Genomic DNA, 16,356 nt, shown 5'->3' with positions numbered 1-16,356 from the left:
CTTCATAGAACCAAGACTGCATTCATTTTTCCAAATAAGGAACATGGACAGTATCAGAAATATAATTCTGGATATAACAGTATCTCAGCATCTGTATTTCAGGAAGTGGAGCTAAATGCTGATTTCTCTAGTGGATGTTGCATTTCTAAGAGGTGGTACCTACCTCCCATGGTTGACTCTGGAGCAGGAACTGTGAAACAGGATCCATGTAGCTTCTTAAAAAAATTTTTAAATTATCTTTTAAAATTTTTATTTATTTTTTAAATTTCTTTTCAGTGTTCCAGAATTCATTGTTTATGCACTACACCCACACTCCATGCAATACGTGCCCTCCTTAATACCCACCTCCCACTTGGCTCACCCAACCTCCCACTCCCCTCCCCTCCAAAACCTTCTGTTAACTCCTCAGAGTCCACAGTCTCTCATGATTCATCTCTTCCTCCGATTTCCCCCAACTCCCTTCTCCTCTCCATCTCTGCATGTCCTCCATGTTGTTTTGACATTAACCTTTTCAGGCATAGAGTTCACTACCAAATGAACTTTACGGCCTTGCGGGGCAAGACTTTTGTTTTCATTTGTCTTGTCTTCACCATCAGACCAGAACCATCAAATACACTTCACCTTTAAAGCTCATGCTGTGTGTATTTGGCTTAAACCTGTAGAGCTCCCCGTTGTAGCTTTGGAGTCACGTGACTACTATAGACCTTGCAGACATTTGCAGTAATATTAGATTAGTACCAATGTTCTAACATGGAAATTACCTGGGCTTCATGAGCTGGAAGCTGGAGTTACCAGGGACTCGAAACCTATGTTCAGGGAGAATCACTGGTTTAAACATTATCGTGTTAGAGTTTCAATGTTTATATATTGAATTCTTAGTCAATTATTATGTATTGGCAGTATTTATTGTGCTCAGAGCAGACAAGATGCAGAAGTAGGGTCAATGAAAAAGGACTGCGAGTTAGAGACACTGTTAGGTGAACTGGATGTCTATTGGTTTTCGCTCTTGCTGCTGTCTGTAGCTCATGCCAGACTGGTGTACCCAAGGGGAGGGATGGTGTTATTTATTATTATTATTATTTTTTTTTAGTGACCGGTCTTTTAGAAAAGGCAAATTCCTTAGTGAAATTTCCTACTGGTTTTTAAAATCATAGACATATTTTTAATAGTCACATGTATCTGATTTTTAAACATCTTAAAAACCAAAGGAGATATTTACTTTGGACTACATTATTAGGCTAATTACACATTTTTTTCTTTACATTTTACATAACATAGTTATTACCTCATTCCCAAAGAGGAAACTTTTGGAATCTTCAGTCTAAGAAAGGTATTATTAGCAGAGGATTTTTACTGTATGTATAAATGAGTAGAAATGTAAGAGTCCAGTCTGACCACATAGTGGTGATTTTAGTCTCTTAATTCCTCCTATTACAATATAGTTGCGTATTATAAAATGAAAGTACTTACATTTCTTCCATTCTGAGACTAATTTCTTTCCCATGTTATTCACTGAACTTCGGCTACCTCCCTAAATTAAAAGAATGAAATTAAAACAATTATTTTGTTTAGCTTTAAGTATTAAAGTAAAATGTTTCTATAAGGCTTATGGAAACAGAAATCTTACCCTGTTCCTGTTTCTAACTTTTTCTTTGTTACTGGGAGAGCACAAAGCCCTTATAGATCATCCAGTAGGTGGCAGCATCTAGTTAAAATACGCACATTAAAAATTAGAGTCTCTGAAAGAATTTAGAGCCAGACTTATTTAGACTTGAACTTCCTTTTTTTTTTAATTAAAAAAATTTTTTTAGACTTGAACCTTAAATGCATATCTATAAACATACCCAAATCTCCCTTCCACCTCTTTTCCTTTTAAAAGAAGAGAGAGAAATTCTTAGGATGAATATTCTTCCTTATCTTCCCCAGTCATTTGCTTAACCTTTTATTTATGAGTAATTTGAGGGACTTTGGGCTGGTGGTAAAATGGCAATTTACAATCAGATCTTCAGACACGAAATACATCTTAGCCTCATCTGACATCACAAAGAACTAACAGCAAAACAAATTAAAAGATCTCGGTTGTTGAGTTATGTATTTAATTTTATTGATAAGTATAAACTCAAGTGAGGCCTTGACACCAAGAAAAAGATAAAAACCATGTTAAATTGACTTTATTTTTTTTACCACATTTTGACTTGGTAATCCAGAGTTAATAACCCCAACTTTAACTATTGAGATGCTGAAGTAGATAATATTGCACTTGGTAAGAGATTTAAAGTCTTTCCACCCCATTTTAAGGGACCCCTTTTAAGTTTTTATAGAGAAATCTGGTGAAAATCAAAACTCCTTACCATACCAGGAGTTTCCCCTTAGTTTTTAGCATTTCTCTGACAGATAGAGACAGAATTCTGTGCTCTCTGGGGCAAAGACATCTAATGATAGAATTATTGTTCAACATCAGTGTTGTTTTTTTTTTTTTTTAAAGATTTTATTTATTTGACAGAGAGAGATCACAAGTAGGCAGAGAGGCAAGCAGAGAGAGAGAGAGAGAGAGAGAGGGAGGAGGAAGCAGGCTCCCTGCCTAGTGGAGAGCCTGATGCGGGACTCGATCCCAGGACCCTGAGATCATGACCTGAGCTGAAGGCAGAGGCTTAACCCACTGAGCCACCCAGGCAGCCCAACATCAGTGTTTTTGATGGAATTTATTCCTTTTTCCTTTGTCACATTGGCTTCTGTGATTCCAGCTCTAAATTTATAAATGCGTGTAAGCACAACACAGCAGACTCTAATGATCTGAAAATACCTCGTGGAAATGCTTTTCTGTAAAATTCAGGTATATGCCACTTCTGCTCATGGATGTTAAGCTTGAATATTACAAGAAAATATCGTAGTTTCTTTCAGCTCCGATTTGCAGAGGATTGAGGGAGAAAGTCAATTGTGGTAATCGGGATGGTTAAGGATTTTTTATTTTAACCTCCCTTACAATCTTAGTGTTGCCTAGCAAGGTGTTTTGTATTCTCCAAAGTGGTTATTCCAAATGCTTACTGTGTTTTTAACCACCTGTTTTTGGCAAGTCCTTCACTCTGGCCTGCTTACCGTCCAGAGAAAACAACCACCCAGGTGGGACTCCCTTCCACATTTTTTCCTTCTGTCTCTAAACTGCACTCTGTTCTCCTTCATCCCCTGTCTTTCTTACCATTGATTGAAGGAAGGTGCTGTTCTTCAAGGCCAAGGTCAACAACATCCCATCCCTTTCACTCTGCCCCTGGTTCCTGATCCATCCATTATTCTGTGACACTCACCTAGAGCGTCTGTCGGTCCTCTGTCTCCTTCGCTTCAGCTTACTATGTTTGAATCTTGTCCTAAAACAGAAAGAATCATCAAACCAGCCAAACATACAAATAAGATTTTATAAAGACTTAGTGTTGAAATTTATAAATACGTTTCGTTATCTAATATTTAAATTATTATCAAGTTTTTTCTATCTTGACAAACTTATTTAATGTTTTAAAATCAATATATTTATTTATTTTTTAAAGATTTAATTTATTTACTTGAGAGAGAGAGACTGCAAGCGAAAGAGAGAGCGAGTCAGGGCGGGGAGCAGCAGAGGGAGAGAGAGAAACAGGCTGACCAGTGAGCAGGGAACCCGATGCCGGGCTTGATCTCAGGACTCTGGGACCATGACCTGAGTTGAAGGCAGATGCTTAACCAACTGAACCACCCAGGAGCCCCTAAAATCAATACATTTAAATACTATATGAGTTTTATTTTTGGTTAGTATTTCTTGGTTATAAAGGATTATTCTTTTAATATAGTACCAGATTTGAATGGCTGAATTTACTCAGAATTTTTGAGTCTGTATTCATAAGTGAGATATGCTCTGTGTGTGTGTGTGTTTGCCCACATGCATATGTGTTCTGGTGTCGATGGTAGAGGTTGGGTTGGGAGGGTGTGTGTATATGCTTTGTTAGGCTATGTTAACTTCATAAAATGATTGGGGCTGGCTGTTCATTTATCTCTATGCTTTGAAATAGTTTACGTAATGTGGGGATTATCTGTTCCCTAAAAACTTGAAAGATTTCACTGGAAAAACCATCTGGTTCAAATAATTTCTTGGAGGCAATTCTCTGACTCTTTTCTAAACTTCTTTCATATTTACTATTATATTTCAGTTTTCTAGTCTTCTGAGTCAATTCTGGCAATACATCCATGTCAGTGAGATTTCAAAGCATTCATTTCACCAAGATTGAACATTTTACTAATAAAATTTCATAGAGTATTTTAAAAGTAGAATTCTCTTTATTGTTTATTATGCCACATTTCTTATTTCTGATTTCATTCCTGTTTTCCTTCTCTCCTTTCTATCTAAAAGTTTTTTTTTTTAAGTTAACTTTTTTAAAGCAGAGTTTTAGATTTACCGAGAAATTAGGACAATAGGGTAGTGATTTCACATATACCTGCAACCAGTTTCCCCTATTATTAGTATAGTATGATACATTTGTTATAATTAATGAACCAATATTGATACATTATTATTAACTAAAGCCTACACTTTCTTTGGACTTTTAGTTTCTACCCTTTTTTTCTGTTCCACGGTGCCATCCAGGATGCCACATTATATTAGTACATGCGTCCTCATGTCTCCCAAGCCACACTTGGCTGTGCACTTTCTCAGACTTTTGATGACTTTGGCAGTTATGAGGAATACTCATTAAGTACTTGTAGAATTTCCAGCAGTTGCGATTTATCCATGTTTTTCTCGTGATTTGATGAGAGTTGTATGTTCTTGGGAGGACGACTACAAAGTCCAAGTGCCATTTTCATTCCATCACATCATACTATCCACACAACTTATCACTGTGGATGTCAGCCTTGATCACCTGGCTGAGGAGGTGTTTGTCAGATTTCTCCGCTCTAAAGCTCTTCAGTTTTTCCCCTTTCCATCCCGTCTCTGGAAGAAAGTTACTATTTGCAGCCCATTCTTGAAAACTGGGGAGTTATGCTTCTCCTCCTTGAAGGAGGGGTAGTTACATAAATTATTTCGAATTATTCTGCAATTATTTCTGTGAAATTATTAGAATTATTTTACTTTTGTCTATTTTTCCCATGTATTTATTCAATCATTTCTTTATATCAGTATAGACTTGTGGATATTTATTTTATACATTGGATTATAGTAATCTAATATCCCTTTATTTTGCTGCTCAGATTTTTCCAGTTTTGGTCATCGGGAGCTCGTTCACTTGACTCCTGTGTCCCTTTCTTTGGGGGGGCGGGGACAGAGGTAAAGGGAGCTCTATCTCAAAACCCTGAGATCATGACCTGAGCTGATTCTGAAGCCAAGATTTGTATGCTCAATCGACTGAGCCTCCCAGGGTCCACTACTACACCCCTGTGTCCCTTTGATGTACCTCCAACATTGCAAGTTTTGTTTTGTTGTTACTGAGCACTCCCTTACTTTCTGGCACTACAGGATGCACCAGACTCAGCTTGTATATTTCCTTTTTTTCCCCTCAGCTTGTGTATTTCCTATCTGAGTCCTAGAATCAGTTGTCTCTTCAGGGAGCGCTGGTTTCTCTGATTGGAGAATGATATTAGAAACCAAGATCTGGTTGCTAGGTGTGCTTGTTGCTACTGGGGAGTCATTGATTCTAGGCCCTCTAAGGAAGGAAATATTTGTGGGTATGCTAACCTGTTATATACCTTGTCTATAAATATTTCTATATGTAACCGTCTGTATCTATATTAAGCAAAACAAGGATTCATACTGATGTCTCCAAGTTTATTCTTTTACCACATGAATCATTCTAACCTTTTCCTCTTCCTTATCTGTAACCCCGACTCCCAACGGTGTGGCCCTTGCCATTGTTTCTCCCTTCACTTGTTGCTCAATTCCAGTAGATGTGTAGTGATAGTAAAATTGTTAACCTAAGTTAACAATTAACTAAGTTGACAACTTAGTCAACTGGAGTTCTGTGCTTAAGCACAGTCCCTGCTGCCTTGAGTCTTGCAGACTCCTCTTGTTTCCACAGACACTTAAGATGAGCACCTTTTCCCTCTATCGCCCTCAGTGAGATTATTTCAGACATTTATAATATAGTTAAATTGTTTGGTCACATTCTGCATTCCATCTTGGGATTCTCAGACATCCTAAATGATATTTTGAAATCTTTCCTTCATTAAGTTTCACTCTTTGTGTTGTGAAGCTATAGGTTGTCAAAATGCATAGTTTCATGGAACCAGCTTTAAAATATTATACAGAATAGTTTTAACACTGTGAAAAATCCCCTGTGTGAATTCCCAGTCAACTCTCCCTCCTCCCCCTACACCTCTAGATGCTTCTGACCTTTTAACCATCTCTATAGTTTGCCTTTTCCAAAATGTTACATAATTGGAACCATACAGTACATAGCCTTTTCAGATTGGGTTCTTTCACTAAGCAATATGCCTTTAAGATTCATCTTGTGGCTTGATAACTGCTTTCTTTTTGTCACTGAGTAGTATTTCATTCTATGGATGTACCACAGTTTGTTTATACCTTGACCTATTGAAAGGCATCTTGACTGCTTCCAGTTTTTGGTGACTATGAATTAAACTGCTTTAAACATTCTATGTGGGGTTTTTTTGTGGACGTAAATTTTCAGTTTACTTAGATGAATATCTAGGAGCAGCATGGCTAGAACATATGGGAAAGCTATTTAACTTTGTAAGAAACTGCCTGTCTTCCAAGTTGGCTGTACCATTTTGTATTCCCACCAGCAGAGAATGGGAGTTTCTGTTGCTTTGTGACCTCAGCAGCAGCTGGTATAATTTTCTGAATTTTAGCCATTCTAACAGGTATACAGTGGTATCTCATTGTTGTTGTTGTTGTTGTTTTTAAGATTTTATTTATTTATTTGACAGACAGAGATCACAAGTAGACAGAGAGGCAGGCAGAGAGAGGAAGGGAAGCAGGATCCCCGCTGAGCAGAGAGCCCGATGTGGGGCTCGATCCCAGAACCCTGGGATCATGACCTGAGCCAAAGGCAGAGGCTTAACCCACTCAGCCACCCAGGCGCCCCTCATTGTTGTTTTAATTTGCATTTGCATTTCCCTAATGGCAAATGATGTTGACTATCTTTTCAGGTGTTCATTTGCTCTCTGTATATTTTCTTTCATGAGTTGTCTGTTCAGATCCTTTGCCCATTTAACAAAATTGGGTTGTTTTCTTACTGTTAAGTTTTAAGTGCTTTGTATGTTTTGGATACAAATCCTTTATCACATATTTATTTTGTAAGTATTTTCTTCCAGCCTATGGCTTGTCTTTTTGTTCTCTTTACAGTGTCTTTTGTAGAGCAGAAGTTTTTAATTTTAATAAAGTTCAATATACCAATTTTATTCTTTCATGGATTGTGCTTTTGGTGGTGTATATGAAAACCCATCACCAAACCCAAGAGCACATGGATTTTTTTTTCTCTGTGTTTTCCTTCAAAAGTTTTACAGTTTTGCATTTAGTTGAATTAGGTTTGTTAAAAGTATAAGGTCTTGTCCAGATTTGTCTATGTCCCTCCATCCCTCCTCACCTCCCTCCTTTCCTTCTTTTTTTCTTTCCTTGCTTCCTTCCTTCCTTTCTTTTTTTGCATATGGACATCCAGTTATTCCAGCCCCATATTAAAGAAATCATCCTCTTCCCACTGAATTGCCTTTGCTCTTTTGTTAAAGATCAGTTGACTATATTTTTGTGGGTCTGTTTCTGAGCTCCCTATTCTGTTCCAGTGGTCTTTTTTTTTTCACCAAAAACATGTGATCTTGATTACAATTAGTGTTTTATGTTTTTAAAATTACACTTGTACATTTTTCTTTTTATATGTTCAAGAGCCAGGTTTGAATTTCTTTGCTCATTTTAGCTTTTTTTTTTTTTAATTATTTCTTTTCTTGACCTTGTTATTGTTTTCTCTAGCTTCTTCAGTTAAATTAGTTAAGCTCATTTCATTTTCTAGTAAAATATGTATCTTAGTCTGCTAGGGCTGTCATAAAAAAAAAATACCACAGGTTGTGTGGCTTAACCAGCAGAAATTTATTTTCTCACAGCTCTGGAGGTTAGAAGTCCAAGATCAGTGTGCTGGAAAATTCTTTTTTCGGTGAGGTCTCTCTTCCCAGCTTGCAGATGTCCACCTTCTCCCTGTGTCCTCATGACCTTTTATCTGTGCCAAGGGAAGTGGGGAAAGGGATAAAGATATCTCTGGTGTCTTTCCCTTTTCTTATAAGGCCACAAATTCTATTAGATCAGGGCCCCACCCAGCGACCTTACTTAGCTTTGATTATCTCCTTAAAGGCCCTGTCTTCAAACACAGGCACACTGGAGGTTAGGGTTTCAACATATACATTTTTGGGGGATACAGTTTGGTCTATAACAATATGATAAAAGCAGCAGTGTTATGAATTTATTTCCAAATATAGCTTTATCTCTAAAGTGCATTCTTTCATATGTGGTGTTATCACTGTTCTTTATACATTGTTATTGTGTTCTTTTCTTTTTTTTTCTTCTTATTTTCTTATTGATCTAATAGTTAATTGGAAAATTAGGGTGACTTTCCCTTGTTCTCCAGAATTTTTTATAAGCCCTATATTTTAAAAGCTAATATAGAAATAATATTGCTTTGATATTTTGAATTTATTGAAATTAGAGTCTAGTAGAATGGTTCTCAATTCTCAGGGACATTTGGATATGTGCATTTTTGGTTGGCATCATGATGTGTCATGGGGAAGGGCTTCATGTAGTTTATAGGGTTAAGAACTTCTAGATCTCGTTGGGGCGCCTGGGTGGCTCAGTGGGTTAAAGCCTCTGCCTTCGGCTCAGGTCATGATCTCAGGGTCTTGGGATCGAGCCCCGCATCGGGCTCTCTGCTCTGCGGGGAGCCTGCTTCCCTCTCTCTCTGCCTGCCTCTCTGCCTACTTGTGATCTCTCTCTGTCAAATAAATAAATAAAATCTTTAAAAAAAAAAAAAAAAGAACTTCTAGATCTCAATGCTGTAGGCCAGCCATGAAGAACTGTGGTGTGTGTGTGTGTGTGTATGTGTGTAAGAGAGAGAGGGAGGTAGAGAGAGAGAGAGAGAGAGAGAGAGAGAGAGAGATAGCATGCAGAGGGTGAATTTCAGGCCCTGTCTCCCTCTAAACATGGCTCACTGCCATTGCTGCCTTGCGGCTATCACATGTAAGTGTGGAGCACTGTATGTGGAGTCTCCTTTCAGAGTTCCAGGTATTTAGTGAGGCAGAGCCCACTCTGCTCTGGGTTTCCTCATTGTCTTTGGGGGTTTCAATCCAATTTTGGGATGTCATCTACCTTCAAGGGAATCTGTATCAGGGAGCAGTCTCCCACTTGGGTTGCTCATGTCTACTCTAACCTCATTTCCTCTGATGCTGTTCTAGATCCTTCTTCACTGTCTGGGATGGGCTTTAGTTTCTTCCTTAGTTGGCAGGAAACAACTTAAATCCCATCCCACTGTTTCTTCTTTAAGACTTTTATTTAAAGTGTGCTCAGGGGGGGCACCTGGGTGGCTCAGTGGGTTAAAGCCTCTGCCTTCGGCTCAGGTTATGATCACAGGGTCCTGGGATCAAGCCCCGCATCAGGCTTCTGCTCAGTGGGGAGCCTTCTGCCTCCTCTCTCTCTCTGCCTGCCTCTCCGGCTATTTGTAATCTCTGTCAAATAAATAAATAAAATCTTAAAGTGTGCTCAGTCCTTCAAACTCTGACTCTTGATCTCTGAAGAGAGATTTTTTTGGTCCCCACATAAATATTTGTAGTGAGGAGAGGAATCTTTTAAAATTTCCTATTACATTTAATTTTGATATAATTTCAAACAAAGTTTCAAGAAAAGCACAAAGAATTTTCTAAAGCCCTTTATCCAGATTCTCTAAGTGCTAACATGTTGCCACATTTGCCTCTGTCTCTACATGTGTGTCCCCTCTATCTCCCTCTTCACACAAGAACACTTGCCCCTGTGCATGCACACACACGCACAAGTCAGGAAGTCAGCATCGATTCACTACTATTGTCCAGTCTACAGGCTTTCTTCATATTTGGCCAGTTGTCCTGCTAAAATCCTTTCTATCAAGAGAAAACTGATAGGTCAAAAGAAAACTGGTCCCGTATTGCACTGCATCGTCATGTCTCTTTAGTCATTCTTTGTATTTTATGACACTGGCATTTTTGAAGACTATAGGCTTGATGTTTTGTAGACCATTCCCCAGTCTGGTTTGTTTCTATTTCCATAAGATTAGGTTCAGGTTATGCATTTTTGGCAGGAATCCCACTGTGTCCTCAGTGGATCTTGTCAGAAAGTGCATGAGGTCGATTGTCTCATAACTGGTGAGGTGAACCTTGATCACTTGGTTAAGCTGGTGTCTGTCAGGTTTCTCCACTGTAAAGGTACTAGCTTTCCCTTTGTACTGAGTAAGTCATCTTGTGGGGAGGTACTATGAAGCTATTGTATCATTCTTCAAATTTTCACCCACTACTTTTACCATCCATGGATGATTCTTACATGAATCAGTTATTATGATGATGGTTACCCACTGACTATTTTCTAATTCCATTACTTCTTCTATAGTAATCCATTTTGTTTTTGTTTTACTGTAAGGAAGAGTTTTCTAAAGGAGGACTTTGGAAATTCAGAAAATGCTTTTTCTTTTCTCTTGAGGAGTTAAGCTCCTGCAGTTGAATAACTGACTTTCAAAACTGTTGTCCTTAAGCTCAAAGCTAAGCTGTGAGGCGTTTTGCTCTAAGCTGTGCCCATCTTCCATCTGAGGTTCAGAGTGTACAGAATACCATTGATACCACTGGTGAATAGCCACAGGATCACAAGAGGAAGTTTAGCCTAGGAAAAACCCTTAGGTGAAAGTTATCTCCAAATATCACTTTGCTGTAACAGTTTTTAGTATTGCAAGGTTTCATATCCTTGTGTCTTTCTAGGTGCTTCTGTGTAAAAGTGAGCGAAATTGCCAATAAGAAGGAATTATAGGAGCAGGGCACCTGGGTGGCTCAGTGGGTTAAAGCCTCTGCCTTCGGCTCCGGTCATGATCCCGGGGTCCTGGGATCGAGCCCCGCATCGGGCTCTCTGCTAAGCAGGGAGCCTGCTTCCTCCTCTCTCTCTCTCTCTCTGCCTGCCTCTCTGCCTACTTGTGATCTCTCTCTGTCAAATAAATAAATAAATAAATAAAATCTTTAAAAAAAAAAAAGGAATTATAGGATCAAAAATGAACATATTACCACTTGATTTTTTTTTTTTTTTATTTGACAGATCACAAGTAGACAGAGAGGCAGGCAGAGAGAGACAGGAGGAGGAGGAGGCAGGCCTCCTGCGGAGCAGAGAGCCCGATGCGGGACTCGATCCCAGGACCCTGAGATCATGACCTGAGCCGAAGGCAGAGGCTTTAACCACTGAGCCACCCAGGCGCCCCATATTACCACTTGAAAAGAACTTTAAACCTTTCTGTCTTTTACAAAAAAGTAGTTTACCCCTCTCCCACCCGAGGCTTCCAACACTGATTTGCTAGATTAACTCATCAAAGATTATACAGGATTAACATTGTAATGTCAGTCCCAATGATGCTCCATTGTTTTGAATTCCAAATTAGGGAACTGGAATCGATACATTTCTTTTTACCCTCAGACGTTGTATGTTTTGAATTGGGTGATATTTGTGTGTGAGGGTGAATGTATCTTCTGCCAACTTCCTTTGCCTATATCATCTTTAAGAGGGTGCTTGAACCAGATTTGTTTCAGAGATAGAGTGTCTTGTGTTAAGACCTAGAGACTTAGAAGGAAAGGATACTTGTTTATGTTAGCAGTTTCTTGCAGATATACAGCATCTACATTAGCTAATGGGAGAAAATAAAATCAATTACACTGAAAGAAGAAGAGTTGAAAAAAACACAATTTCCTTATTTCTTTATGGGTATTAGCCCAAGATTACAAATCCCAAAGCTATCCCAAAGAAAGAAAGCTAACTGCTTAGAGTCTCCTAATTTTCTCATTCAAATGTATGTGTTTATCTTAATGACCATGTATCTGAAATCTTTATTTGGGGATCTAAAAGAAAAAAAAGAAAAATACAAGGTTATTCAGTGTGCATATTCTCTGTATTATGGATGTTGGAATTTGGATACATTAACTCCAGAGAGTTAATGTGATATTTTAGGATACCCTTGTACATTCTCTTTGCATAGAAGTCCTAGGGAAATGCTTTTTTTTTTTTTTTTTAAGATTTTATTTATTTATTTGTCAGAGAGAGAGAGCAAGAGTGAGCACAGGCAGATAGAGTGGCAGGCAGAGGCAGAGGGAGAAGCAGGCTCCCTGCCGAGCAAGGAGCCTGATGTGGGACTCGATCCCAGGACGCTAGGATCATGACCTGAGCCGAAGGCAGCCGCTTAACCAACTGAGCCACCCAGGCGTCCCGGGAAATGCTTTTTGACTATCTTGATTTTCTGCTGTTTGTTTCAGCGGCTGTGTATAAAGATGATTATCATTTCTACCTGCAAGTGACATCTTAAGAAATGTGTATGTGGAGGGGATTGAGGAATATTGTGGAGAATGTTAGACCTTCCTTTTAAACAACTGTTCGTGTAGGCAACTTACTTATTTTGTGTATTAAACAAGTGATTTTTTTAAATTGGTAGATCCTTGTCCCTATGAGCATGAAGACACCTTTTTCTCAGTGTTTCACACTCAGGTCCCTCCAGAAGAATATGAAAACCGTATACAGAAAGTCAGTCAAGGTATGTTTTAATTTGTGTGTTTTAGCATATTGTCACAAGAAAATACTAGCTATATGCAGAAATATTCACAGATGAAATCATCTGATGTGATTTAATCCTGTGGTAGGTAAACGAAAGTTAAGGTTCTAGATGAAACAAAATTGGTCACGAGTTAATCATTGTTGAAGTTAGTTGTTGAGGGTTTATAATACCATTCTTTCTATTTTTGGATATTTAAATTTTATATAATGAAGAGTTAAAGAAAAGCTGGCTTCAAGTAACTTAAGCTAGAAAACTAGCTTAAGCAAAAAAAAAAAAAAAAAAATTTATAGAAATAATCCTGGGGGTAGACAGCTTTTTTTGATTCCCAAGAGCATATTCTGTGGTTAGTCATGAGAGGGAGACTCTCTTTCAAAATTGTGGAAAAGAGGGGCGCCTGGGTGGCTCAGTGGGTTAAGCCGCTGCCTTCAGCTCAGGTCATGATCTCAGGGTTCTGGGATCGAGCCCAGCATCGGGCTCTCTGCTCAGCAGGGAGCCTGCTTCCTCCTCTCTCTCTGCCTGCCTCTCTGCCTGCTTGTGATCTCTTTCTGTCAAATAAATAAATAAAATCTTTAAAAAAAAATTGTGGAAAAGACAACAACTGATCCAGGTTGGGTTAGGTGCCTACCACTGGTCAAACCGACTCATCCAACTGGGCAAGAGTTGGTGTTAATATAGGAAAGTGGCAGCTTCTACTGTTGGTCACCACCAGGGTGGAGAGGAGAGGACCTTTCTAGTGAGATGGTTCTAACCAGACAACCCAGTGTTTTTTACTACAATTAATTAATTAATTAACTAATTTATTTATATTTATTTGAGAGGGAGAGAGCACGAGAGTGAGAGAAATTGGGAGAATGAGTGGGGGAAGGGGCAGAGAGAGAAGCAGACTCCCTGTGGAGCAGGGAGTGCAACGTGGGAAGGGATCCCAGGACCCTGGGATCATGACCTGAGCTGAAGGCAGACGCGTAACCAACTGAGCCACCTAGGCGTCCCTAAGAAACTGTTTTAAATGTAGACATGAATGCATTTAATTTGAGTTATTTTAATGTTGTATTGTTTGAGTATATGAAACTTAAACTGAATGAATAAACTTCATATTTCAGCTTAAAAGACTATACACAACTTGGATTATGGGGAAAATGTTGCATATTTTAGATTTAAGGAGGCCACTCACCAAAACTCATACTTTAACTATTGGTAGTTGACTAAATGTGACCTATTAAAGAAATAAAATCCCAATGATAAAATACAGATTGATTTGCCTAGAAACTTATAACTTAAATTTGAGTGAAACTTTTTTTTACCCAAATTTATTTATTTATTTTTATTTTTTTTTTTTAAAGATTTTATTTATTTATTTGTCAGAGAGAGAGAGAGGGAGAGAGAGTAAGCACAGGCAGACAGAATGGCAGGCAGAGGCAGAGGGAGAAGCAGGCTCCCTGATGAGCAAGGAGCCCGATGTGGGACTCGATCCCAGGACGCTGAGATCATGACCTGAGCCGAAGGCAGCTGCTTAACCAACTGAGCCACCCAGGCGTCCCCCAAATTTATTTTTGTTTGAAAAGAATTTATATCCAGAGATCTTACCCTTTTCCTGGTTCTTTCCAGCTATTGTTATCAAAATATATTGTTTAATTATTAAATTTGAATTGAATCTTTGACAACTAGCTATAAATATACCAAATGACTAGCTCCCTTAATCCTTATTGTTATACACCCTCTTAAAAAACAAAGATAACTTTTAAGTAAACCTTGTCTGGATTGAGCTGCTGACTGTTGTTTTTCCCTTTTGGACTTTAATGTGGCAGTTTATCCTCTTTTTTAGGGTGGGAACTCCATTTGTCATTTAAGAGTTTTTAGAGCTTTAAAGAAGCAGTCACGTGATCTTGTTTTAAATGCTTTAAATGTGACCAGAGTGAAAACAAGCTATTTAATGTAGGGAATAAGAGTCCGTAAGTATTTTTCTTACCTGTTTTGAGCACCCAGGGTCTGAACAACTCAGAAGTTGACTCGGGCCTCTTTTCAAAGGTGGAGAAAAAGTGACAAACTGAGATGAGCTCTCAGGGTCTGCGCAGACGGGATGTCAAACATCCAGGACACTTATGTCCAGACTTCGCTTAAAAGACAGGTTTGAACAAAAAGTTACTGTTCAGAGAAGACGATGGGATATTAATAGAACATCAGGAAATGACTCTAGTCTTTAGGGCAAGTTTTGTTTCATATAGAGAATGAGATAAAATATATTGTATTAATTAATTAACTTCATCAGAGTATAGTTGACACACATATTACACTAATTTCAGGTTACAACATAGTGACTCAACAAGTCGACACAGTAATCTATGCTCACTGTGAGAGTAGCTCCTTGGTCACCATGTGACACTATTATGATACCATTGACTATATTCCTTATGCTGTGCCTTTCATCCCTGTGATTTAGTCATTCCCTAACTGGAAGCTTGGATCTGTCACTGCCCTTTATGCATTTTGCCCATCTCCCCACTCTCCTCCCCTCTGGGAACCATCACTTTGTTCTCTGTATTTATAAGTATGATTCTGCTGTTTGTTTCTTTATTTATCATTTGTTTTGCTTTTTAGATTCCACCTATGCGTGAAATCATATGGTAATTATCTTCCTCAGTCTGACTCATTTCACTTAGCATAATACCCTTTGGGTTTACCCATGCTGTCACAAATGGCAAGATCTTTCTCTTTTTCATGGTTGAGTAATATTCTAGTGTCCGTGTGTATGTGTATCACATCTTCTTTATCCATAAGAATAAATCTCCGTATGTAATAAGTTTCTGGATTTGGAATTTAGAAGTTTTTCTATATGTGCTTTTTTTTCTTATATATTTTAATGTATGCTTATATATTTCAATGCTTGCTTTATTTCTTATATATTTAATGTATGCTTAATGTAATTTTAATTTAAAATTTTAGCATAATGGACAATTGTAATAATGAAAAATTTTGAACTTTTTAAATATTAGATTTTACCTATGATGTGGGAGGAAACGAGTCATTGATCAAAGCAGAAAAGAAACATTCCTCAAATACAGAAAAGACTGAGCTCAGGGGTAAACATAGCCAGGATTTTATCAAAAGAAACATTGAGGTATGTACTTAGAAGTTTAGAAATCAATATGTAAGATTAAATGAGTTATGAAATGAAAATAGTTGTGTTCATGGTCTTTAAATACTTTTTTGATCATGATACATGTATATGTAATTGAAACAGTGTATATAACTGAAGAAAAGTTCTATGGACCATTACTTCTCTTCGCTATTTTTTATTCCATCCTACCTTATTTTACCCCCTTTAAAAATGCTAGCTGCTGTTTGGTACATTTGTTTCACTACCCAGAAACGAACCTGGTTCCTGCAGTTTGAAACACATTTGTTTAGATGATAGCTTCAGACAGTGTTTCCCAGATTTTAAATTGCATATTAGTAAAATTGGCCTTTTAAAGTAAGGAGACTGAGTTTATAGTTGGTGTATTTAGAAATTTGCAAGGAAAATGCTCCTGGCAGAGCTGGAGAGGCCAACAAGTTGTCTGCCCTTTTCCCTCTCCAGTTA

At 38.1% G+C, this 16,356-nt stretch overlaps 1 protein-coding gene across 1 annotated transcript in view; it reads left to right on the top strand.

Moving 5' to 3' along the window:
- The window catches only part of LOC111161884 (fibrous sheath interacting protein 1), a 184,125-nt gene that overhangs the window by 19,173 nt on the left and 148,596 nt on the right, over positions 1 to 16,356 (top strand). Inside the window, exons 5-6 of the mRNA XM_022525943.1 lie at positions 12,660 to 12,758; positions 15,770 to 15,894. Coding sequence (XP_022381651.1) covers positions 12,660 to 12,758; positions 15,770 to 15,894 — 224 coding nt within the window. The remainder of the gene's footprint in view (positions 1 to 12,659; positions 12,759 to 15,769; positions 15,895 to 16,356) is intronic.

Source organism: Enhydra lutris, unplaced genomic scaffold (genome assembly GCF_002288905.1).
Source record: "Enhydra lutris kenyoni isolate GAN:26980312 unplaced genomic scaffold, ASM228890v2 scaffoldscaffold4, whole genome shotgun sequence".
Taxonomy (NCBI): Eukaryota; Metazoa; Chordata; class Mammalia; order Carnivora; family Mustelidae; genus Enhydra; species Enhydra lutris.
The sequence above is the reverse complement of the archived record's forward strand: the minus strand, read 5'-3'. Positions and strand labels throughout refer to the sequence as shown.